The following is a 25,402-nucleotide window of genomic DNA, read 5'->3' as shown; positions in this document are numbered from 1 at the left end:
GTTTGGCAATCTAATGGATGAGGCTCTGAGAAGAGGCACTCCTGCTTTTCAAAATACACCGATACAGATCAGCCTGAACATTAGCCTTGACAAGAAATCCAAGTTAGCAGATAAATTAAAAGACAGAATAGTGAATACAGATGCTGGGTGACACATCCAGTTCTGCTTTGGGCTCCTCCTCATTTGCCTTTATAGGCTCACCCTTTGTTTTACCTTAGATGTCTAGTGAGCTCTTCAGAAAGACTTTATCTTTTTTCTCCAGTTTGCATCTGGGAGCAATGTACTCGGCAGGGATTGTATCAGCTGATTAATAGCAAGGGCATGAGGGCACTCCAGAAATAGAAGTAATGATTGCTGTAAGCCCTCCTATCAATGAGGAATTGAGTCTGTAGTGGCTGGCTCGATTCATTAGAGTAAGGCTATTAATGAAGCCAGAGGTGTGGGTTCAGACTTGGGCAAGCCAGTAATGCCCCAGACAGGGAAATCTCTATGTGCCCAAAGTCACAGTCCAGCCATTTCCCAGAGTGAGGGGCTGGGGGTCACTCAGCAGGCACAGCAGGAAGCTGTGCATCCTTTTAAAAGTGCATTTACTGTGTCACCTTGGTTTGTGACAGTAGGAACATATATTTTTTACATTTTGAATAATAAACTCATAATTAAGGACTTTACTTTTTTCTTTGGCTACTGGTCTCTGATATGTCTTTTCATGTGTTTCAGAGAGTCGTATGATCTTGGATGCCTTTGCCCAGCAATGCAGTCGAGTTCTTAGCCTCTTAAACTGTGGAGGAAAACTTCTGGACTCCAGCCATTCTCAATCCATGATTTCTTGCATAAAGCAGGAAGGCTCAAGTTATACCGAAAGACAGGAGCAGTGTCACACTGGGAAAGGGGTCCACAGTCAGACCTCAGACAATGTAGACATAGAGATGCAATATATGCAAAGGAAACAACAAACTTCTGCCTTTCTGAGGGTTTTCACTGACTCTCTACAAAATTACCTGCTCTCGGGGAGCTTCCCAACTCCAAACACCGCATCAGTCAGTGAGTATGGCCACCTGCCCGATGTGGATCCTCTGTCAACCTCCCCTGTGCACACACTAGGTGGCTGGACCTCCCCAGCGACATCCGAATCCCATGGTCACCCATCCTCTTCTACACTGCCAGAGGAAGAAGAGGAAGAGGAAGGCTACTGTCCTAGATGCCAGGAGCTGGAGCAGGAGGTGATTTCACTGCAACAAGAAAACGAAGAGCTCAGAAGGAAATTAGAGAGCATCCCAGGTACCCTGCCATACTTGCAAGCCAGCTGCAATTCATTGCTTTATGTTGTCTCACCTGTATAGATGTGTGCATGCATGTGTGTATGTTTGTCTGGCCAGCAGTGTTGGAAAAACTGGTGTGTACAGGCTGCCTGTAGCCTGCTGGTGCCGAACAGAAATTTCAGGATGAGTCACTAGCCTTGTCCTGTCTGTGTGTAAGCTACAGTTTTCTTGGGTTTAAGCTCAGAGACCATACTTTTATTAAAAGATGTCTCTATCTATAGAAGAGTGATTCCTAGATGTGGTACAGTGAGACTGAAATAGGCCAAGTGCAGTGAGCCTGACTTCTCTTAAAAAAAATGGCTTTTGTATTTTTAAAGATTTTGATATGCATCTTTTGTGAAACAGTGATAGAAACTGAAATGAAATGGTACCTTCAGAGGCAAGACTTGAGTAGTACTCAACAAATGGTCTCTTCCCTTCCATTATTTTCTCACCTTTCCAGTTAAGTTTCAACAGGCATAGTCTTTTTTAGCCTGCTGACACCCCCCTTAAAGTAATAAGCAGCGTAACAAAAACAAATAGATGAAAGACCAGTAATTAAGCTGATCCCAAACTGTTTGTGCCCCTGAGTAAGCATGAGGCATTTCCTGCCTCTTAGAAACAATAATTTTGCAGAATGGTAAAGTCGTGTTTATGGCAAAATGTTCTCTGGGTTGCAAAGCCATTTTTTCACTATTTGGCGTGGTACTTTTACCTTTGCTTACATCTTTGAATTCATTCCTGCATATCTATGGCTTACAAAAGATATTAAAATCATTAACTAGAACAGTTTCTTCAAACTTTTTAAATCATGTAACCCATTGAGAAAATTTTTTGAGCTTGTAATCCACCAAGGTGCACATTCATTGGTTAATTACATACGTGTTCTATAATACTAATACATTACATTTAAAATAAAGCATACATAATAAATTAAAAAATTTTAAACCTGGTGCATAAATATAAATAGAAATTAAGTTCTTTTCCTAACCCAGTGTCTTTGCTCCACCCAATTTGCAGGCTGCTCTAGAATGAAGTAAATATTGAAGAAAGTTACCAATTTGTTTATTAGTACACTATGTACAAAAACAAGTGTTAAGAATTGCCAAGTCAAGAAATTTATTTTCCTTCCATTCTTTCATTTAAAATGATTCTGCCGAATAGACCTGAGATTTGGTTCAGAATATTTTGGAATTAGACTTAGTGCAGTCACTCGTGGGAGGGAAGGAAGATGAAGTAAACCCTTTCTCACTTTTTGTGTGTGGGCCCTGGAATTGTGTGCAGAGTCTCAGCATCTTCCAAAGCCAGGCAGGCAGTGACTACAGGCTTAGAACTTGGAAGAATGCAGTAGAACCAGAGCTCTACTGGTTTTTCCAAGTCAGAGATATGGGTGCAGCTGCCACACTGCAGTTTTACAGTTTTCACAGTTCCATAAATGATGGTCGATTAACTATAAGATTTACCCCCAAAAGGGTATTTTCCATCTTACTCCACACCCTCCTTTTTCATTGCGGGAGGAAATAGTGTCCTGGAGATCAAACAATTTTAGAGATTTACATCAGTAATTCAGAACTGTGGGGAAGAGTTTGGGAGAGCAAAGACAGGTGATGCAAACGTTCAGAGTAGTGTTGTCTTAATCCGTAATCCTAAATATTTGTTTAGCCATCTGACCTTGGTAAGTCCTAAGCAGATTTGGGGTGCCATACAACTCCCATTTCCTGAATCTGTGCTAGGTGGTAACAGATAACTCTGTCAGGGAAAACTCATTGCTGGCCTACCACTCATCATTGTCTTTCACTGCCTCCCAGAAAGATGAAAATGCTGCAATTCCTTGGGCCCTCTTTACGGTCAGACATTGAATGGCACTTGTTGGAATTAGGCTAATGATCACCACTATTACTGTAAACATTCCAGCCCTGTTGAACTTGAACCAATAGCCATTTCATATGGAGAACCATGATTGCTTTAAATAATCTATACTGAAACCCAACTGTGTAGAGAAAAATCAGTTTTCTTCAGTTATGAATAGAAAGAAAAATTAGTGTGAAATCCTGTAAAGATGAGCTTATTTGTGATAACTTAACATGTACTCATTACCTAGGGACACCTTAGTCTTCAGTGTCAGGTTGAAAGTGTAACTTGAGAAAACTTGACTCAGAGGAGACATGACTGCCCTCCTGCTCTCACCTCCATCTCTGGCTGAACAAAAACCAGACCGTGGCCATTACCAGACAGTCTGCATCTCACTCCATTAACTGTGGATTTGGGTGGAGGGTGATGTGTTATTTTAGACACCCATTTGAAGAAAAGCATGCAAATAATGCTCTAGTTTTGCAGGTAGTGAGTATTGTGCAAGCAGTGACTGCCCTATAAGTTTGGGGTTAGTTTTCCCTCAGCATTGTCATCATATCCCAATGACTCCAGTTGGCCTCTGCTGTCCTAGAGGCCAGTACATTTCCATGGGTGGACCTGGGGTTTTCCTGCACCCTTATGTCGTGGGATTGCTCTTTTTTTACAGCCAAGCAGGATGCATGAGCACAAAGGAGAAAGTAGCATTCAGCTGTGAGCAGAGGAAATAAGGTTAGCAAGGTGATGGGGACACCTGCACAAGTCAGAGCCGAGGCATGCTGCAGTCACTTCTCTGCCACTCCAGAGTTGTGCTCTTGAGTAACTCTGAGATTCCTTTTTTTTCCCCCTGCAACAAAGCATTCATACCTGGGAGCAATTCCTGAAGTGAGAATTCAGAAGAAATGAGCCTGTTAGTCTACAGGAAAAATGATTTCATTTGGGCAGCTGTCAGAGGGAAAGGAAGGCATTAGCCCTTACCAGCACGAGGGGTGGGGGGAGGTGCTCTTCCCCGCACCACCTGAGAGGGCCTGTGGGTGGTGTGCAGTTTGTGAGACACTGCAAATTCTTACTAACTACATGCAAGCGAGGGGCTTTTGGAAAGGTCTTCACAGAGTTTCACAAAGGAATGGCATTAGCACATTTGCTTTTGTATTACATTATCACACTGGAAATTACAAAGTCTGTTTAAAATTTTTAAAGGAAAGTGAAAATAGATTTAAAGAATAGTCACAAAAAGGTACTTGGATCAGGAATATGAAGAGCTGAGAGATTATTGAAGAAGTAAAATGATGGAGAAGCTTTTCAATGGAGAGGGTGTCAGGTTAGAGGAGTCACGTTTATTTAGAAAGCTTACAGTCAACACTACCTGAAGAGAACTCCAGGGAAGGTGGATATAAAGTACCATATTTCATCTAACTTAAGACCCCCAATGAATGTAAGACACACCAATATTTCATGTTCTGCTAAGAAAGAAAAAACACTGCAAATCATAATTGCACATTTCAATTATTTTTGAACACTTAAGTTCAGAGATTTTAAAATATGAAAAAAATGCAGGTCTTAGAATCATAAAATATGGAACTTAAATAACTTCCAAAATAAAACAATTATGTGTAATTAAATAATCACATTAAAATACCTTGAAATTTTCTAGTGCCAAATATAGGGGAATAAATAGACTTACTGATATTATTAAAGGACTTTCTACTTTTTTTTAAAGTACATTTATGATTTTTCAGTTTATCCTCATAATTCTAAACAAATATTAATATTCCCATTTAACAGACAAAGAGATTGAACCTGGACATGTAAAGTCTATGGCAAACCTAAGATTATAATTCAAGTCTCCTGACTCCAGATCTAGTTTGTTACCCCCTTCCACCCTCAAAATACAGTTGATTCTCATTATTCATTGTAATTGTGTTCTGTAAAGTCACTGTGAACACCAAATTAGCAAACGCTGAAGTATTACTTGTAGGAGAAATAATAGAACAAGGTTCCTGTGAGCCTCTGGTCACAGTGTTTTCATAAACTGGTCAATACATAACTTTGTTTTATGTTTGATTTTGTTTAAAGAGACCTTATTTAATATAGTTGGTCTCAAAGGGCATGGGAATTAGGGACACTAACTCCCCACACACAACTGAAAATCTGTGTATAACTTTTGACTCTCCCAAAACTTAACTACTAAGAGCCTATTGATGACCAGAAGCCTTACCAATAACATAATAGTCAACTAATACATATTTTTCATATTATATGTATTAAATACAGTATTCTTGCACTAAAGTAATACAGCTTTTTCAAATTGTTACAATCTCCAAAAAATTTTCCAATATACTTATTTTAAAATGTCTGCATGTAAGCAGATGCACACATCACAAAAAATGTTGTTCAAGGGTCAACTCTATGTAGTGTTGGTTGATTAAGGTTGAATCCACAACCAAGAGCACTATGATTCATGTCTGAATGATGCTTATGTAACACGTATTTCCTCCGTAAGGCACATCACAGCCTTCTTATGCTTAGGAACCCTGGATGGCACTTCGGCCTCATTTCAAATTTGAGGTCCCTTTAAAATAGTGAAATCACCAACAAAAAGCACACACACACACACACAAATGTGGCACTCTATAGACCATGAAGAGAACACTTGTATAGTATGAAAGCGAAAACAAGCAGTGTGACTTTGTGACTTTGTTCCACAGCTGGGAAGGTGTGCATCAGGCAACTCAAATTTTTCAGTGATCAGCAAAAGTCCACAAATGACAAGAGCACCATGAATGTTGATTTGACAAATACATTTATAAATAAATTTTAGCAAGTAGGCAAATTTGCAAATACAGAATCTGCAAATAATGGGGATCAACTGTACCAACTCAAGGTTACAAACTAGAGAACTAACCTTGGGTTATGTGGGTCTGATCCTATTCGTCCACAGTTGTCACTTTCTAAGTAGGAAGATTACAGACAAATAAATCAATAATGTCAGTTTTTTTCAAGAACAAAGGCCTTTAGAGTAAATGCACTGTGGGTGCCCCACTGCCCTCCAGTTCTCCAGCCCCCAAACTCACAAATGCCCGAGTGAGCATGTGCGGGAAATGCTCAAGTTGACTTCTGGTCCTGAGGAACATTGATCGTATTTAATGTGGGAATCCTAAGGAGAATGAAGAGACAGAAATGTATTCTGAGTTAAAAAAAAGAGATAGCAGAGAGGAATAAAGGATTGAGTCATTTTACTTAGAATTTGGTAAAAGTCACCACCACTCTTGTTATCACTGAGATTGAGAGAGACAGACACCATGAAGAAAGAAAGTGGATTTGGAGTCAAACCTGGCTTTGGATTTCTGCCTCTGCTACTTGCTACCTTGGATTTTTGGCAAATCACTTGACCATTCTGAGCCTCAGTTTCCTCTTTCTGTAAAATGAGGTTAATAATACTATAGGAAGCTACTTAAGAGTTCGTTAGGTAAACAAGTGCCTATGAGGTCTTACAGTAAGCACTCAATAAATAGCAGTTTCAAGAAACAATGAAACTGTTCTGTATCTAGTCATATAGAAATCTTACATACTTTTTGTAGATTATAAGTGGTGTTCTTATAAAGAGGTCAGCATTGAATCATGTGCCCAGGTTAAGACCTCAGATCCAGCCATAACTCATCTCTCTGCTCTTCTTCATACCAATCTCCTCTCCTTTGGGTTCACCGCTTACGTATCTGTCAGTGTGGTTTCCGGCTCTCTTCCCATTGCTTTCATTCAGGCCCAGCTCCCAACATGGACTATCGAACAGCCACTTAACACCTCCCAGACTCCAGGCTCTACCCATGGAAAAGCCCCAGATCATGCACTAATGAAAAGCCTGTAAAGGCTTCATTCACCTGGTCTGCATTAAATTCCAGCAACCTCAGTGTGGCACATGAGGTCCTTCACTACTTGAATCTTTTCCTGTCCATTTTTGGAGACACAACTCCCAGTTCCCACCATATGCCAGGTGTTTCAGGTGGACATTATGATTCCGTACACTGGCTCTTGGTCTTTCCGTATATCCCTGCTGTTCCTTCCAACCTAAGAACATACTCCTCACTTGAGAAATTCCTACTCATCCTTCAATACCCAGTTCAGGTGGCAGCTGTTCTCTGTAACAAACCTTTCTGCCAGTTCTCAGGCAGAATTAACCACTTTGCATAGTATATCACCCATATTTCTGTTACAGTCAGTATCAGAAGTTTTTACTCTTTGTGTGTTTGTTTCCCCTGGTGGCCTAATATGAGGAGAGGCAGGCCATGTAAGGTCCCTGAGATCAGAGACTAAGTTGAAATCATGTTTGTATCCCAAATTTCTAGCCCAGTGTCGGGCCTTTTGTAGCATCTACATGTCAATTAAGTTAAATGGAAATAAGACATTGCATTATCAGAAGCATAATGATGCATTTGAAGGCTGAATAATACTTCAAGCTCAATGTTTATTTCTAGATATTTACAGTTCAGTAGCTTACGCTTTACAGAGATGGTGTGAATAGGGCAGTTAAAGATAATATAAGCACACAGTTGGGATGGTCATCAGACAGTAAGTAATTTCCATCTCCCTATAAAATTGTAGGTGGTGTATTTTGAGATAATTGTTTTGAGTCTAAAATCAGTTGTATCGTAAGGTAGATTAAATAATGCTTGAGGACTGAGACAAGAAACTGACCAAGATTTTAATGCAGTAATCTGCAGTGAAAATTAGGTACTCCAGATCTAAGCACCCTTAATATGAGCATAAACAGACAGAGCCGTTGTCCTTGGAAGAGCAGTACTTAGCAGTATGTACATACAGAGCAGGTTAGGTGACCTCGGTGAGGGACTCACCAGACTCCTGGTTATGAAATAACAGTAGCTGACATTAGGCAGTAGTTACTGAGGGCTTTCTGCTCTACATGGATTATTTCAGCTAATCCTCACAGTAACTGTAGGCAGTAGGTAGTTATCCCCATTTTATAGATAAGATAACAGAGGCTGAGAGGTTAAGTACATTGCCCAGCATCACACAGTTCATAAGTCAGTACTTTAAGGGGAAAAAATGCCCAAGGATTGCTTGAGGACCAATTCCCAAGGTGTTCCATCAGCTGTCACACACTGCTGTTACCTTAGACTGTGCTGAAGACCTGTCTGTGTGGACCACGGCGAGAACAGGCTGGGCAGGCAGGGCAGATGTCTGTTTCTGAGAGTGGCACATTCATCCAGATGGCATAGATAACTGATAAAGTATTGGAACCCTTTCCTCTCAAGTTTTTACTTCATTGACACAAAAGATCTTCCTAATTTGTTCTTTTCCTTTCAGGTATTTTACTCTTTCCAGGACTGTTTGATATGCATTTTAAAATGCTATTACATAGAGGGAGGAATTAGAAATATCAATATCAGTATAGGCACTGGGGACATTTGGGGTACCTTTGTGTCTCCATTTCCCTTTAACAGCAGTTTCTATAATTCTTGATTCTTCACTTATTTCCTCATTAAACCTGCAAGATGCATCTGTCTTTTTCTTTTGAAAAATACATAAGTGAATAAATGAAACCTGCTCAGTGGGTCTGAGAAGGTAGCTTCTCCATCAGCAAGAGTGACTTGCTTAAAATTGAGAATTTGCATGAGGAGGCAATTCAGTGTGCAGGCCTCTGGGACCCAGTCAGCTCCTTAGGGAACATGCTGATCTTTCACTGCTGTAAGCTCTGGCCTCACTCTTCCCTTGGAGTCCAGAGGAGCAATGTCTGGTCTGGACTGCAGGAACCTCATGTGAAGCACAGGCCCCATCCTCCATCTGTGAGGTCCCACAACTGCACTGGGAAATGCCACTGTGTGTCCACAGAATTGTAGGTTAGCAGGACAGAAGAGCAGGAGGACAGGAGATTTTCCTGGAGTCCCTGTGCAGAGCCCCTCCTGGACTGCTCCTGGCAGTAGGTGGTGTAGCTGGGTCGGGATAATATGTTCCCTTCTACTTTCATTCCGACTTTAATAGACAAAACTGTCTCCACTTTCCAGATGGACTGATTTTCTTTTTCACCAGAAATATTTACTTGGTTCCACAGCTTCCCTGTGTAAATCTAGGCAACTGTCCAGAGAGCCCCAGTCAGGAGCGCTGTTCCAAGTGCGTAACAGTGGGGAGGGCACACCCCAGCCCTGGGCTGGAGAGGGGGCGGAGCCTCTGCTTCCTAAAGATAAGGGCTGGGCCCCCGCTGGGGTTACTCAGGTGGCCTGGGGCCATGGCTGTGTCAGCTTGTCAGCAACTGGCTAAACAGGAGCCTGGTCTTCAGTCTTCCTGGCCTTTGGCCTTGTGCCCAGATACCAACCTTAAGCCACTTGCCTTAAACAGAGCCCTCGTAAAGCCAGCAAATGCACCTAAAATTCTGTTTTTCTTCCAATGTGTTTGAATCAGCTGGCCTTGCTCATAGCTTAGCACTGCAGCCTAAATATTGGGAGTGCAGAGAAGGGAGAGGCGCTCCCAGCACAAGCAACACCGAGGCGCAAAGGAAGGGGAGACAGCATTTAGGCAGAACTTCTTCAGACTTCTACATTATTATAATACATGCCCACTGGAGAAGCTTTGTAACCTTTTTTTTTTAAAACAAGGACAGCAAAGGATAAAGGTAGTAATTCCTAATACTGCTACTAAAATATTGTTGTTGTTCATTATTATTATTATTTCCCTTTGGTTTATTTCTTCCCAGTCTCTTTAGATACATAATTCTTTTTAACATGGTTGGGTCATACTAAATATCTGTAAGCGTTTTTGTGCTTCATTTAAACATTTTGTCATAAACTTCTCAACAACTGTAAGATATGGGTAAGGGATCAAAAAAAAGTTTCCTTCACAGCCTAATTAGTCAATGAAAATTGACAAATTTTACCAAAACTTTAAATCCAGAGTAATACCTCGGCCGTGTCACAGGGCAGAGCGGTGACCCATGCGGTTGTGTTGATTCTGCCCACAGGCCCTGAAGGACAGGGATCCTCAGCCTCAGCCTTGTGTGGAGGAGACTTAGACATGGAAGTTACATGGAGGCCCACAGGCCACACAGTTAGTGAAAAACTAGAGTTCAAACGTAAGCCTATTGCCTGTTCCCCTGAGCTGCTCATGTCCTCTGCTTTTCTCCTGTAATTAATGCCCGTTGCCAGAAGATTCATTCTCACTCACTATGGCATCAGCAAAGTGGGTTAGACTTTCAGTAGGCTAGTAGAATTAGAAATAGTGAACACGTTTTACTAGACTGGTTTAAAAAGAGGTCCCCCTCAAACTGATCCATGTATGGCTTCTTTCTGCTGACCTTTGTGGCTGTTCGGCAAATGCCTTTTCAATTTCAAATTGAAGTAATATATTCAAATTACTGTTGAAGAGTGACCTGTGACATAGGTCTGTAAGACACCAGGACCATAGGGTGCTTATGTAAAAGAATACTTTTCTTAGCAAAAAGAAACATATTCTAACCTACTTCTGCTTCCCATCATTCAGATTCTTCAAAAGAATGTGGATGTAATTTTTGATTTATATTACAATGTGATGTCACCTAAAAAGTCCAAAGCTATTAACAGTGGATAAAGATAATGTCTCTTTGCTATCTTAAAAAAAAAGGTGGTGAGAAAAACAAAGTGAAGAAACCTCAGTGGTGATACTTTAAAATTGGGGCTTAGGTTAAATATTTATTATTTTCTTTAATGTGACAAAAACATCTTAAGAAAACACAAAGCTAAGACAACAGACAGTGGCCATCATTTGTATAAATTACTAACTAGGCTACCAAGATCTTTAAAAGCAATTCATTAATACTCCTAAAAGGGCTCTAATATAAATCTTACAGGAATTATTTTTGCAGTGGTATAGAAAATTTCAGGTACTATGTTGGGTTAATTTCTGTTCAGTATTACTATAATTATTCATTGATTCTATATGATTAAGTCAAAGAATAGTGCAACAGTTAATGAAATACATAAAACCAAATCTCAGTGGGACCAGATCAGTCGAGGCCCTTGAGGGAGAAGGAGACACATGCAGTAAGAACTGCGTGGGCAGCTGTACTCGTAGGGAAGCAGGTCTAAGTAACATACATGGCATTCCTGCTCACAAAAGAACCAGGACTCAGCATGTCACTAAAAATGAGTATCATACCAGTGACTGACAACATCATCTTTCAGTACTTAAATTTTAAAAAGCGTCATCGGCTGCTAATGTTACAACTTGTGCCAAAGAAGACAAGACATACCTCTTCTGTGAGTTGTTCACTGATCATGATTATTGACTTGAATTCATCTTAGAGTAAGTATGACTTGAAAGTTTTCAGGAAATTGTGCTGAGCCTAGAGATTCTCCCTGAATTTAGCATTTGTTCTGTATTTACAAACTGAAGGTAACTATGGATGTCAATAAAAGAAGATTCTATTTCCTTTAGAAAATAAGTTTAAGTTTGGGTTTTTTTTAGAAGTTTATATCAGAATTCTTAAACCTTAAAGCTTTTTATTTTCTTGTCAGAGGATAGCTAATGTGTGAAATTTCTCCCACCCAGTGCCCTGCCAGACTGTTCTGGATTACTTGAAGACAGTGCTGCAGCACCACAACCAACTCACGATGCCACAGTCAGCTGACCAGCCCACCGAGGTAGGGCTCCTAAAAAGGTAAACGCTCTGCCATTTAGAATTTCCTTAGGATGAAGCATCTTGATAGCTTACCCGAATGTACCTCACACAGCAGATGAGCGAGCAAAATACATTTTACATTCTGAGGTTCATGGGGCTGTTACCTTAGCATTATATATTACTGTGGAGAAAGATCATACATGGATTAATCTCACAAAGATTTAACACTGGTCTCGGGGGAAAACAAAGAAATAGCAGTTTAGTGTGGACAGGTCTTCCAGGCTCCTTGCTCCAGGGTGTCCCCGCGTCCAGCAAGAGTCTGAACTGTTCGTGTAGGTGTTCCCCAGACATTACAGCCAGGGAGCATGAGCATTTCCTCCTCGACCGCAGTGGGAGAAACCAGTCTCTTCCAATGTGGAGGAGAAATGGTCTGTTTTAATGGTAATGATGTACCTGTTTAAACATGGGACAGTTTTATAGGATTTTCATGGCTTGGTTTTAAATACGTTATATTTATCCTACTGACTTGAGAACCTAAATCCAGTGAAAGAGCAACTGCACCATACCTTTCTGGGGTCATGAATGTCGTACATTTGGTAACAGTAGATGATGCTCTATTTACGTGATTAAACTTCCCTTGCCCGGCAAGGTGAGCTGTTCATAGTCATGAGAGGATGCTGACCCTCTCTCATCTTGTCATCACAGAGCCATTGACATTCCCGGAGTCTAGTTAGACTCATCTTAAAATTCCATCCTCTGCTCACCGTGAGTAAATCCTACGCACACTTGTGGCCTCCCTGACCCCAGGCCTCTCTGTGGAAGAAATACAAGAACACATTTTGTTCCAGATCTTTGCACATAAGAGAGACTGGAGGATGGAAACGGTGGCGGCAGATTGAGACTCTCTCACCTCTGGGTGTGGCCTGAGACTGTTGGGCAGTTGCTCTGCTTCCCTGTGACTTAAGGAGCTATTTTAAGTCTGCTCCTTTCTTCCAGCCCCAGCCTATCCCTGGTCCCACCGCCCTCCCTCTCTTTAGTTCAGCAGAAAAATAAGAAACATCAAGCTGAACTCAGTCCCCTGCATTGGGCCACACTTCTTCCTACCTTCATGTATGCCCCACGCCCCACAGGAAGCAGTGCCCCCCTTGCCAGCACCGCTGGTTCATGCCTGCTCTCACCTGCTCTGCCTTCCACCTGGGGGACTTTGTGCCAGCAGTCATCCTCGTCTTGTGCACTGGTCTCTCCCGTTCCTGGGTCGTTCCCCTGAGTACCTAACACACTGAAGCCTTCCCACCCTGCTTCGCTGCTCCCTCCCTCCCTTGGACTGTCTTGTCTCTCTCCTTCCGTCTTCCATCACCCAGAGCATTCTCTGTCCCAGCTTGCATCCTGCATCATAACGCTGCTTGCTCCTTGAAGTGGGCCTGGGTCTCATCGCCACGAGCATCCCCCAATGCCTGTCACTAAAGGCACTTGATGAGTGGTCACCTCATTGTTCCTAGTGATTAAACACTTGAAAGATCTGTATCCATTATCTCCACTTGCTTAGTTTCCACCTTCCACCCCCTGTAATCCGGCTCCATCACCACTGCTTAGGATCCTCACCTAAAGGCGTCCGTGACACCCCCCACTGTCCAGTCCAGGGGCCTTTCTCTAGCCCTTGCCCTCCCCAGGCCCTCACCCCTCCCTCCTCTGTGCTCTCTTCCTCTCTGCCCTAGTGTCAGGACTCACTTCCGGTTCCTGTCCCTTTCTTACTATGCTCTTAGAAGTTTTCCATCCACTGTTCTCCTCTGTCCACTGCCTTTCTCCAGGCAGTTATGTTCTCTCTCTGAACATAACTGTGTAGGTTAACAAGTCCCAGGTTTAGATCTAACCCATCAGTGTCCAGGGCTTGACTCTAAATCCATGTGTCCAACTATGTGACCCACAGTGAAATGCCCACACACCCTTAAACTAAAATAACACGCCGTCTAAATCCCCATCCTTACTTCTCTTTCCTCTTCTGTGAAGGCAGCACCAACTCCAGGCAGAAGTTACTGAGGCATCACTGACTGTTTCCTTTTCCTCATTCCTGATAGTCACTTATTTTACAGCCATGTTGAATAATCTCTCTCCTCTCTAGTTCACACATCACTTCTCACCTGTATCAGATTCTTTCTTCGCATTTTCCACAGTGGAAAAGTTACTTTTTAAAAATACAGGCCCCAAATAAATGCCACACGCTTAAAATCTTTTGATTGCTCCCTAGAATAAAGTCCACATTTCTCATCTTGACCTATTACACAAAAAACACCTCTGAAAAGTCTACTTCTTCCAAGAAGCACTCCCTGATTGCCATACCCGCTCTGTGCTCACAGAGCACTGTTTTCTTAAGAGTAATTCAGAACTTAATTAAATGTTAATGTACACCTGTGTCTCCCACTTGGTTATGAGTCCATGAAGATACTATGTGAGCATTGTTTTTCTTGGTTTCTTCAGAGTGACTCAGCAATAGGTCAGAGTTTAATAGCCTGTTGGTGGCTAATTGAAGAGCATATGTAATCAGAATTCTAAATAAACATAAAAATAGAGGAAATAGCTACATTTCCTCTGGACAAGACTATTTAAACTTTTTATTACCCATCATCATCATTATTTCTATACTATTTTATTATCATTTCAAGCCTATATGAGCATTTTCTCATTAGTATTATTTATCACATTTTATTTCCATTAACTGTGCTAAAACAGTATGATGAATCTCATCCACAACACAGAAAGCATTCTGAGTTGTTCTGGGTTGTAAATTACTTTCCCTCTTTTTTTTTCCTGAAGAAATTAATTCCAAATGGTGTTTCTACACTTTATGGAGAGCTGCTGCATTTTAGAAGAGCTGTTGAGTCTTTTGTATGGGTGGGTTTTTTAAGGGTTTGAGAAAGCTGCTTTCTTAGATTGTCAGCTCCCTCATGTCAAGTACCTCCCATCTCAAAATAGGCTCTACTGTGGCTTTGGGTGAACTCTGAATCTGGGGACAAGGTTCCCAGCTCTGGGGACAAGGTTCCCAGCTCTGGGAACTTTTGACTTGTAAGACCTTGGAAATGATTAACCTCCTTGGCCAAACAGTCTTAGGAACCCCAGCTGGACAGATGAGCTCACATACCTGGGGGAAGCTGTTTTACAAACTTGTACGGTGTTAAATAAGTAAAAGCCTCAAAAACTAGCTTGCATAGCCTCCTTTTGAAAGGCTGACAGGTGTCTGTACAGGGACCGTAACTGGAAAGGTAACGTTGAGGCTGAGGGAGGTCCTCTGTCCCCAGTGGCCCTTCATGGCCCCTTGTCTTTGTTACTCTCCTGAAAGTTCTTCAACTTTGCCAGTGTTTTATCATCAGAAGCTCTTCAAAAGTTCCAGTGCCATAGCAGTAAAAAAAAGAATAGTAAGAAGGGTCCCTCAAGCCAGGTGCCACCACTTTTGAGTGTCCGCTTTGTGCCAAGCACAGCAGTGTTTACTGCATCCATCACCAGACAGATGTTTATGGCATCAGGCACTATTCTTGGCACTGAGAGAAGGGCACTGAAAGAAGCAGGTAAACCTTCCAGGCTTCCTGAGCTTATCCGTCTTTAAATGGGGGAGATTGGTGGGTTCCTTGCCACAAGCTTGCAAATTATTATTTTTATTTTGATCACTATTCTTACTTTGACAGAAGAGAGCTGAAGTTTAGAGAAGTCACCTGCTCAAGGCCTGCCCAGAGCAGAGCCCTGCAGATGCATCTGCACCAGTGCCTGTGAGAGGCAGAGGCCAGGTGCACAGTGTAGGCTAGCTTGGGCTGCTTAGCAGTGGCTCAGTAAATGGTTAACGCTTAAGGTTCTTGCACAGGAACACTTCTAAGGCAATTCATGGTTTGAGGCAGCCAGCCCTGGATCCCGGCTGCCTCAGGCCACGCGCAACTGCCCTGAGGTGTCAGCTCTCAAAACCCTTGCAACCCCTTCCCTCCCTGTGCATGGGAAGCAATGGAGTTCTCTTACTTGCTGTCAGTCCTCTCCTCCCAGCCATACCCTCCATTCCTTATCCTTGTGATGGAGCCCAGCATTTCACCTGCACATCTCGATGTCTCAGTCCCCTGCACCCTGGCTCGCTGAACTGGTTGCTGGACGTTCCCTCTTTCATCCCGGCTTCTCCACCTGCACAGCCTCAGACTTGGGGCACCCCTGCATCCCTCACCTCCTGCCCTGACACAGCACCTGGCCTGAGGTACACTTTGGAACCTCCTGCCCATCCTTCGATCAACAGAGCCAAGAGCTGGCTTATGCTAAAACACTCCTATCTTAAACCCATTTTTAGTTCTTAAATCCATAATTTGGTTCTTCCCATTTTACAAAGAAACTTTGGTGCAGCAAGTTGAGGTAACTTGCTCAAGAAACATGACAAATAAGACTCGGAACCAAGGCTCATTTCAAACCCAAGCTGACTCTAAATTGAAAACACAAACCATGAACCACCTGCACCCCCACTGAAGAAGGACACTCAGTCACACTAGGGCTGGATGGAGGAAGCCCGCAGGCTGTGGGGGGTGAGCTTTGGCGAGTGTAATTCAGTGGCAGTTTCATAGCCAAACCTGGCCCGCCCCTTTCCTGTCAGCCGCTGTGCCATTTGTCCTCCTCAGTGCTTAACTGAACAGAACATTTTTTGAAATAAAACCCTCTCAGACCCAAACTGTGCCAAATTTATAACCTGTAGTAAATTTGCAGAGTTGTAAAACGGAATGAGTTTTCTCTTCTTTATTTTGTACACCTTAATTACTGGGGAAGGAGTACATTAAAACTGAGATCATGGGTTAATTAATTTGTCTTGGACTGTAGAATTTTATGGACAACCAGAACTAAAGTAATGGTTGTGTAGGTGCCATTGACTAAACATGGCTTATAAATGTTACAGAAATTCCCGTAATTAGTCCCACTGCAGCTATTTAGCCTGGGAATTTTACAGCAGACATAAATTAAGACGATGAAAAGTAAGAAAAATTTTGAGTTGACATAGTGGCATTTGCAGAAGCTATAATTTGAGAAAACCTGTTTTGCATTATTATTGAGTTTTTTTCTTCAGAGTCTACAATTCCCTGTTTTTTAAATTCACTTTTTAATGTTGTTTGCCCGGTGATGGAATGGCTATCACGTTAGGTGCATTAGCTACAAGTAATACCTTATGAAAATAGACCACCAGGATCGTTTCTAAAAGTACCTCACCACCAACTAGAGGATGGAGAGCCCTGTTTGAGCACACTCTGCCAAGTCATTTTTGCATATTTTAATAGATTGAAAAGGAAAGTTACGGGTTATATTTAAATAGTGTTCCTTGTCATTGGATCTTGACACATTTTAACCTACCTGTTAAAATGCAAGTTATAAATAGCTCCTCTTTCAAAGGTGTTCATTATACCTCATTGGCTCTTGTTATAGAAAATGCAAATGTAATTTGAAAAGTGCCCGTTCTGAAGAGCAATTACCTCTGCTCTTCAATACCTGGGTCATTGTCAGCATAGCCATTTGGTTACAGCATATTTGCCTTTGAAATGGAGATTGCTTCCGCTTCTGGCTGGCTGGCTAAGTAGGTAATGAGAAAATATTTCGCCCCTTTTTCCAGGGAAGCAAGCAGCTGTTGAACAACTATCCCGTCTACATAACAAGCAAACAGTGGGACGAGGCAGTAAATTCTTCAAAGAAAGATGGGAGACGGCTCCTTCGATACCTCATCAGATTTGTTTTCACAACCGATGAGCTTAAGTACTCATGCGGCCTTGGGAAAAGGAAAAGGTCAGTGCAGTCAGGAGAGACAGGTCCTGAAAGACGCCCTCTGGATCCAGTTAAAGTAACATGCCTCCGAGGTACTGCATCCTTCCGCTCGTGGCGCATCTGTGATCTCATTTCACCGCATTGGCTGTGGCTCCCCTGTGCAAGTGTTCAGCCTTTACTGCATTTTGGGTTTCTCCCCCTGGAACCTTATAGGCTTCATGTGGCCCATCTCCTTGGTATCGAGAGGTTCTTTTAAAAAACCTTCATTGGCTTTAGCCTTGGTGTTCTCACTTAATGGCACCTAAGCACTGCATAGCACCTCAGGTTTCATGCTTTCCATTCAGGTTTTCTTTACTGCCAGAGGCGGCCGCCCCCAGTGAAAGTGGAGCGGTGGGAAGTGCAGAGGAAGGGAAGACTTGGACTTTTTAAAAATTAGTAAAATGCTGTATACCATTTCCATTTGCAGCTCCCTCTCCCCCAGTCTGGTTGCCTTCACAAGAATACTTGCCCCCAACTCCTTAAATTTATTTAGAATGTTTTCCTTAGTGCCTAAAGTATTCTTTGCCCAAACTTTATTCTGTTAGTTTAAAAATAAGTTTCTGTATTAAAATAACTGCTTAGGTAATACCATATCACCAGTATCAACAGCTGATTAGTTTGCACTGATTTGCACTTATTACTGGTAGGCTAGGCAGAGGGTGAATAGGAAGAATCAACAGGTGTACAGCCAATTCAGCAAGGGAAGTAAACACAGAATTAGACAAGTAGAAACATTATAGTGCCAACAGATACACCATTCACACCTGAAAAATCATATCAAAAAGCTCAAATATTAACCTATATAGTTCAATAGTGGTTTTATTGCTGGAAAGACTTGATGATTTACGCTGGACAGGGATCAGAATATTTCCTGGCAGAGAGTTCACAGTGAAAAATAGTATCATTGAAAGGCCTTGGTTATCAGAAAGGACACTCACCCCTCTACTTCCTCCTGGGATAAGACACATAGGCAGTATTTGTTAGCACTTGAGATTCCCCAGGCCCACCCTGAGCCTCTGAGTCAGCAGGTCTGGGTGGGAGTGGGGGTGCTATGCACGGCAGCCCATCTCCCTTCCCCCAGGTGATGGTGATGCCCGTGGCCCACCTGGAATGAATGCACCCATGTGAACTAGGCACAGGTGCACCAGGGCACCCTGTGAGCCAGTCTGAAAATTCCACGTAATTCATAGTGACTGGATGATGGAAATTTCCAGAGTCTGTCTGAGCAAGCTAGCCCGTTTCCTTTATGCCCCAGCATCATCAGAGCTGACGGAGTTACCATGAGGGGCCGAGGCAGTGGTGAGCTGAGCTTGGGGCCCTCCAGAGAGCACCCTCTGTGCACTGGGAGGAGTTCCCCTGAGGCTTACAAGGGGAGTCCGGGTGAGGGGCTTTACAGCTGGGTCCTTCCAGAAGTTCTTACTAGTCCTAAAAACAGATCGACATACATCCTAAAGCACCAGTCCCTCAGCCCTGAGAATGCTGCCAGACCCACTGTGGCGCTGACGCCGCCCAGGCTGCCTGCCCGGTCAGCGCTCCCCAGCTCATGCCTCATTTGGAGACAAGCCCACAGGCTTCCGGCCAGCCTCAGGTGGAGCACACACAGACAAGAGAGGGTAACTTGTGTCAGACAGCTGGTGAGGGCATTTCTATGTCTGTCCCGAAGGCTGAGAGCCTAGGGTCTTACTGTGACCTAGATGGGATTCCTTTCATACAGATTTAGACCTGGTGGCTCCCAGGGTGGAGGTCCTTGATGTGTAAGCAAGGTTAGAAGGGCCGAGGAGGCCTCCGACCACGGGACAGAAAGCAGGGTGCTTCAGGGGAATGGAGCCAAGTTGCAGGCTGGCCCCTCCCACAGGGGGTCTGGCCCTGGAGGGGAGGGACCTGTGAAGGTGCTCCTCATTGGTGTGGCAGCTGGGGCTCCGTTCAGCCTCTACAGCCTCTGCCAGGGTGGCCACTGAGGTGGGGGGGTCAGAGCAGCCCTTCTCAGAGTTGCTTTGCTTCATCCGTTAGCCTGTTCCTTTCTGTGTTCATAGCAGAGTGGAGAGTCTGGACAGAGACAGGAAAGCCACTTAAACAGTTACTGAATATTTAATACAGTAGGACTTGAAGACTGAAGAGCAATGGAAAACAGAACCCCTGACCTCTGGAACTTAGGACTGGAGATCATTTAAAGACAGTAGTGAATGGCTGCAAACACAAGGACAAGAATAGGGAGTGGGCTAAAGCTTTGAGCCCTAGAGGTCCCCACTTCAATCCCAGTGAGGCCACCAGGGATGGGACTGAGGTGAGGTGAATGAGGCCTTCACCTCAGGCACAGAATTGAAGGCAATGCTGGCAAACGTGGTGATGCCCCTGCTTCCAAGCTAGACTCCTAAGGTGGAGACAGTTCAGTTTGTGAGATTTTTATGGTCTAAGTACTTGAAAGCATCAGCTTCTCCTAAGGGCAAATAAGGCCAGGATTTCACACAAATTTCAAGCCTCCCATTCTAAAACCAGAATTAGTGTCCTTTGCAAGGGGAGAAATGGTGTGTAAATAATAGCCACCTTGAACTTTGAATCAGCTGTTCAGAAAACACAGTGTGCCTTAGAACGTTTTCCAGAATGCTCATTTCCGTTTACCAGTATTATATTAAAATAACTACATGAGAATTACGCCTGTGCCCTAACCCCCTGAGAAAAAACAGGAGTTCATTTGAGCTTGGCCTGAGGGAGGCTGAAGTTATTTCACTGGGGTCTTAGTTAACTTTTTATAATATTCACTCTTCCAGGCATGCCCATTGCTTCCTGGTGAAATTTAATATGTAGGAAATTGCATTTAAAGAATATTTGTCAGTACCAGTATTAGGTACCACAATCCAAGAAGTGTAACTTACAGTACAACATCTTAAGAATGTGAAAACCTCTTCTGAACTAAATCTTAGAGACACTTATTGAGATTTTGTTGTTTTATTACACTTAATCTACACATTAGTAGCTTGTTAAAGAGAGTGCCATGATAATGATATTTGCTATGCTTCTAGAGATGGTTAACATTCTAAAACGTGAGCAGGTAACAACATGGGTTTTAAAATGCACTCCGTAACTTTTACCAAGCATCGTATATACCACATCTTTCAAATCAGATTTACCTTTTATTTCAATAGCAAATGTTCCTTAGAAGGATCACCCTCTCACTCACTGTGATTTTTACATTTGAAAATGAGTAGAAAATTTATATGGAATACGTTGAGTCTTAAGTAGTGACATCATCATGGCATTACATTGGATTTCCCATAAAGCTTTTCTTAAAGAGCTTCTCTAAATGTTTAAGTAGCCTGTCCTGTCATCTTCTGCAAAAACCAGCTGTTTTTCTCTCTTTTTTTTATTGTTGTGTATATTCCCACAGAATTCATTAGGATGCACTGTACCTCCAACCCCGACTGGTGGATGCCCTCAGAGGAACAAATAAACAAAGTATTCAGCGACGCTGTGGGTCATGCCCGGCAGGGGCGGGCCGTGGGCACTTTCCTGCACAACGGTGGCTCCTTTTATGAAGGGATCGAGCAACAAGCTTCCCAAGATGAAGTCTTTAATAAAAATTCCCAGGATGGGTCTGGGGATTAGCACACAAAATCTTTCCATTGCAGCAGCTGATCCTCTTAAAGAGTCCCAATTGTGAATGTCCTGTTAACCATCACCTTAGAGTCCAAAGCATGTCATTCTGTCAGACTTTACAGAACTTAAACCTTAACTCTCTTGATCTGCTGCCACAGTTCCCAAAAAGAAATCCATTTTAGGGTTGTTTGGGAAGTTTGTGGAACCTACAACAGACTTTCAGAGTATTAGAAAAAACTACAATTGATTTTACATGATTACTAGCTAGACAGTGAAGGTAAAATAAATAGGTGAGCTTCTGGTCACCTATTGGAAATCTTCAAGTAAGCTCTGCTTCCAAGATGAGGTTAATGTTCCTGCTCATGTTAGAAGGTAGAGACGTGGAGTTACTTCAAGGGACAAGGAACAAGCATTTTCATAATTCAAGTAAGTTGTCTTTGTTTTCCAAAGACTTGAATTCATACTTGTCAGCAAAGACATAAGATTAGTGGCATGGTGTGTTGTCTCTACCTTGACAAAGCCTATCAGAGAACAGACCACCTCTAGACAGTGATTAATTGGAAGTCAGCTGCTTTTCTCAAGTTATTTTTACCCAAAAAAAGTTCTACCATGTTCAGGAAGGCACTATGTGGTCCCAAGTTTACAAACACTTAGGTTTTATTATGTCAGTCACGAAACATCCAAAGATCCAAAACCATTTTTAAACACTTGATTTCATATATTCATAGATCCACAGTTTCCATAGCCTTAAATCAGGCTTTGTTGACACAATGCCAAAGTGATGGGTTGCACAAGGAGAATGTAACCAGTTAGGTGTTTGGTGTGCCGAAGACCAAATAAGTGGTGTGACTGCTGGTGGTCACTAGCTGACCAGATGTTCCGGGATTGCACACACAGCTTCAAGGCCATCCTGACAGCTATGCAATGGGCTTGTCTGTAGTTACTCTGAAATTTGAGGGTCTTTCTGTGCTGAGTTGATCTTTAGAATTTTTCGTTGTCATTGATGAAAATGTTCCTTTCCAACTGTTTTGTCCCCTGCCCACCCACCCCCGCAGTGTCTCCTTGAACTGTATGCTTTGACTGAGTTGCCACTGGACCATTCCCACTCATTTTCCTATTTCGTTTGCTGAGCTCCATCTGTTGAATTAGTTGGGTCTTTGGTACCATTTCTCACCAGTGAAAGCTGTGGAGTTGCTAGAATCCGTTTTTCAGGGGGCTTTGGATTGGGATGGCAGGAGAGGCTTCCCTTACCACACTGACCCAGATCGCTGCATTCTTTGTAGAACGAAGGGCTGAATGGCAGCATTTACTGAAGGCTGTTCAAGTCATCTGCACACATAACTAAGGGTTTTTTGAAAGTTGATTGGAAATCCCCTTAAAGTTTATGTGTGTCCATTTATAAAGATGTGGGTTTTTTGCCATTTTTTTGAAATAATATCCTTTATGTTCAATAACTGGCCCCAGAAATAGGTCCTCTTTTAGCTTTTGTTACGAGTATTAGTTTCATCCATTGGAAAGGGTTTAATGTTTATAGAGATGGTCATTTGTCAGATCTGTTAGGTGGTGTGGGGAGAACTAACGTTTTGATCCTGTTCCGGGCAAGTTAGCTAAAATTTGTAAGAAAAGAAAAGATAGGGGCAAATGTGATGTTGCTTATGGGAACTGTGAGAGTAATGTCTTTGACTAACCATGGAGGAGAGATACTCTTAGAAGAGTTTTCAGAGGTCTGAGAAGTCAGTGTCTTAGGAGATGCTTTGGTGATGTGAAATCTGGGCCAAGAGACTAGCACCATAACCCCATCTTTCTTTCCATCTTACTTTTTTTTTGCCTTGGACTTTTGTTTCCTTACCACTGAGTACAATGTCCTTTTTTTCTAAAGCCACATTTGGTAACTGCTTAAAAAAGATAAAAGACTTCCACATCTTATCCTTGCCTGCAAGCTTGAGAATTGCACATCTTCGCATCTGAGTGTCACCCTGGAGCCCTGCATTGTGCTGGTCCTCACCGAGGGTGCTCGTGAGAACGTGTGAGCTCATGCCCCACGGCCTTAAATGCCAGGGTTTTTAGAGGTGTGCTTGCACCACTACTATGAAGGAGGGTGCTGGGGACCTTCAGTTTGACTAATTACCATCACCTGAGAAGGCTACCGGGTAGGCTCTGTGTCCTAAGCCACCTGGTTGTACACAGCCTTTGCTCCAAAGGCACACCTGGTCTCTTCCCCAAACCCCCCAAACCCCCAACCCCATTCCATGTGAATTCTTTATCAGCTATTTTCCAATACTTCACAAATTCCAAAATGTTGGAACTACACATTGGCTATCTCCTAAGTACATGAGGAAACAGACCCAGAAATATGTGACTTGCATCACACAGTTCTCTTGCCTCTCTGGGACCTAGGACCTATGACCCCTGCCCCAGGTCAGATGGTCCATTACACTTCACTGTTCCTATTAAGCCTGCATTCCTTCAGCCAGACCAGGTGCTAATAGCCACTTGGACGATGATAGCATCTGCTTAGATATTCTCTCCCCTCCCCTTAGGCCATGTTCCATGCTGCCATTTGAACTTAAAGGCTGGTGTGTTACCTGGTTCGTGGTGGTGGTCTGCAGTGTCCTGATTTTTAAATCAGAGCTTACAAAGGATATTCACTTACTTTTTGGTAAGAGCAAGGTTTAAAAGCACACCACAAAGAAGACTGGATGTTTCCATTGCTGTCAGCCTTCAGTTGTTCTCTTTGTAACCTGAAATGTTGCTTATTTTCTTGATTTAATTTTCTGTGTGTTTGGCAATTGGACAGATTGCTCTTGTGTTTTGAACCTTGTCTCAGGTCAGGTCTTAGAAACCTCCTTGAGTCATTTAGTATTGGTATAAAATGGATTTAGAATTTCAGCAGCTCAGGATGTAAGTGGCTCCATTTTCTTGTTGAGAGTAGGAGGTTACGGGGCTGGCCTGACACCAAAACACCAAAGACTAAACTTGGGTATTTTTGTCCATGGCAAGGTGTGGTCCACAATCCCAGTTACCTGCCAGCAGTGACAGTGTCTTCATGTGTCCTGTTTTCCCCAATTAAAAGTCATATCGTGGAGTATGCCTGCTTTTCATGGCGGCTTGAAGTCACAAGTGCAGTTCTGGTCTCAGGCTAACCCCTCAGTGACATGCGTCAGAGGAGAGGCCAGGAACCTGGCATGGAGAGCAGTATTCTGCCAGCAGTTACTAAAGGCACATTGCCCAGTATCTTGTGAAGATGCGCTGGTCACAATCTCATGGTCTGACCTCAGGTTGAATGCCTCAGAATATCTGTCAGCTATGAGAGTCTGCCCCTTCCTTTTGCACTTGAAGTCATCTGGCTCTTGGGCCTGAGCATCTCTGTTCCTCCTTCCCGCCCAGCATTTAGGCTCCTGTCACCAGTTGTGTTTCATAAGGCTTCATGAGGAATATAGACGAGAATATTAGAGCATCTGCAGAAAATTGGTGTCATCTCCTGTGGTAGGGGAATTGAGTGATGTAGTAGCTACTTCAGAGCTGTAGAGCAGGTGGGTGATTTTCATCCTCTGGGTCTTACTCCATCAGGCATGAATACACTGACCTAAGAGATTCTTCCATCAGGATTATAAGTAGACAGACATTTTACAGCATGTTATTTGATCCAGCTACTCCATGTGTCAGATGTTGATAAGAATTTTTTGTTTAAGTCCAGTATCTAATCTTCAGAGGTTTTCCCAAAATCTAGCCAGTGACACAAACTTGGGGAAGATAAGGTTCATGATTTCCACATTTTTCTGTCACCCTTAATGGCTTGTCCTCCCTTGCATTGTGATCAGAAAGTGGATGGAACATAATGTAAGGTGAAAGCACTGCTTTCAGAAAAGCAGACACATCGTCCTCATTTGGATTCTATCTGTCACATGTGCGAGAGCCTAAACCATCCCCACTCACCACCTCTTTAGTTTTTACTTAGATTTCAATCATTTTTTAAGATCTTATTCTTGGATAACTTCATTTTGAGAAAAAATTTAAGCAACTTTTCTCTTTCAGTGCTCTGCCATTTTCACAGTACAGATCTGTGTGGTTTTTGACAGGTCTTATTATATACAAATGTTTAGAGATGTCATAGAAAATGATTTTGCACGTACAGTGCAGGTTTTGCTGGTGTATGTTTAATGTGGCAATACTTGCCAACACTGCTTGGCAAAACATGTCAACTAGAATGCTTGAGTCAGAACTCTAATATAAATGTGTCTAAACAGCAGTATGT

At 42.7% G+C, this 25,402-nt stretch overlaps 1 protein-coding gene across 1 annotated transcript in view; it reads left to right on the top strand.

Annotated features, from left to right (window-relative positions):
* BEND4 (BEN domain containing 4) overlaps positions 1-22,115 on the top strand; it is a 29,933-nt gene extending 7,818 nt beyond the window's left edge. The window contains exons 2-5 of the mRNA XM_036905464.2: positions 718-1,278; positions 11,682-11,773; positions 17,366-17,606; positions 20,939-22,115. Of these exons, the coding sequence (XP_036761359.2) occupies positions 718-1,278; positions 11,682-11,773; positions 17,366-17,606; positions 20,939-21,156 (1,112 nt within the window). The 3' untranslated portion in view covers positions 21,157-22,115. The remainder of the gene's footprint in view (positions 1-717; positions 1,279-11,681; positions 11,774-17,365; positions 17,607-20,938) is intronic.
* Positions 22,116-25,402: the final 3,287 nt, after the last annotated feature.

This window comes from Manis pentadactyla, chromosome 5 (assembly GCF_030020395.1).
Source record: "Manis pentadactyla isolate mManPen7 chromosome 5, mManPen7.hap1, whole genome shotgun sequence".
In the NCBI taxonomy this organism is placed as follows: Eukaryota; Metazoa; Chordata; class Mammalia; order Pholidota; family Manidae; genus Manis; species Manis pentadactyla.
Note: the sequence above shows the minus strand (reverse complement) of the source record. Positions and strands in the feature narration are given on the sequence as shown.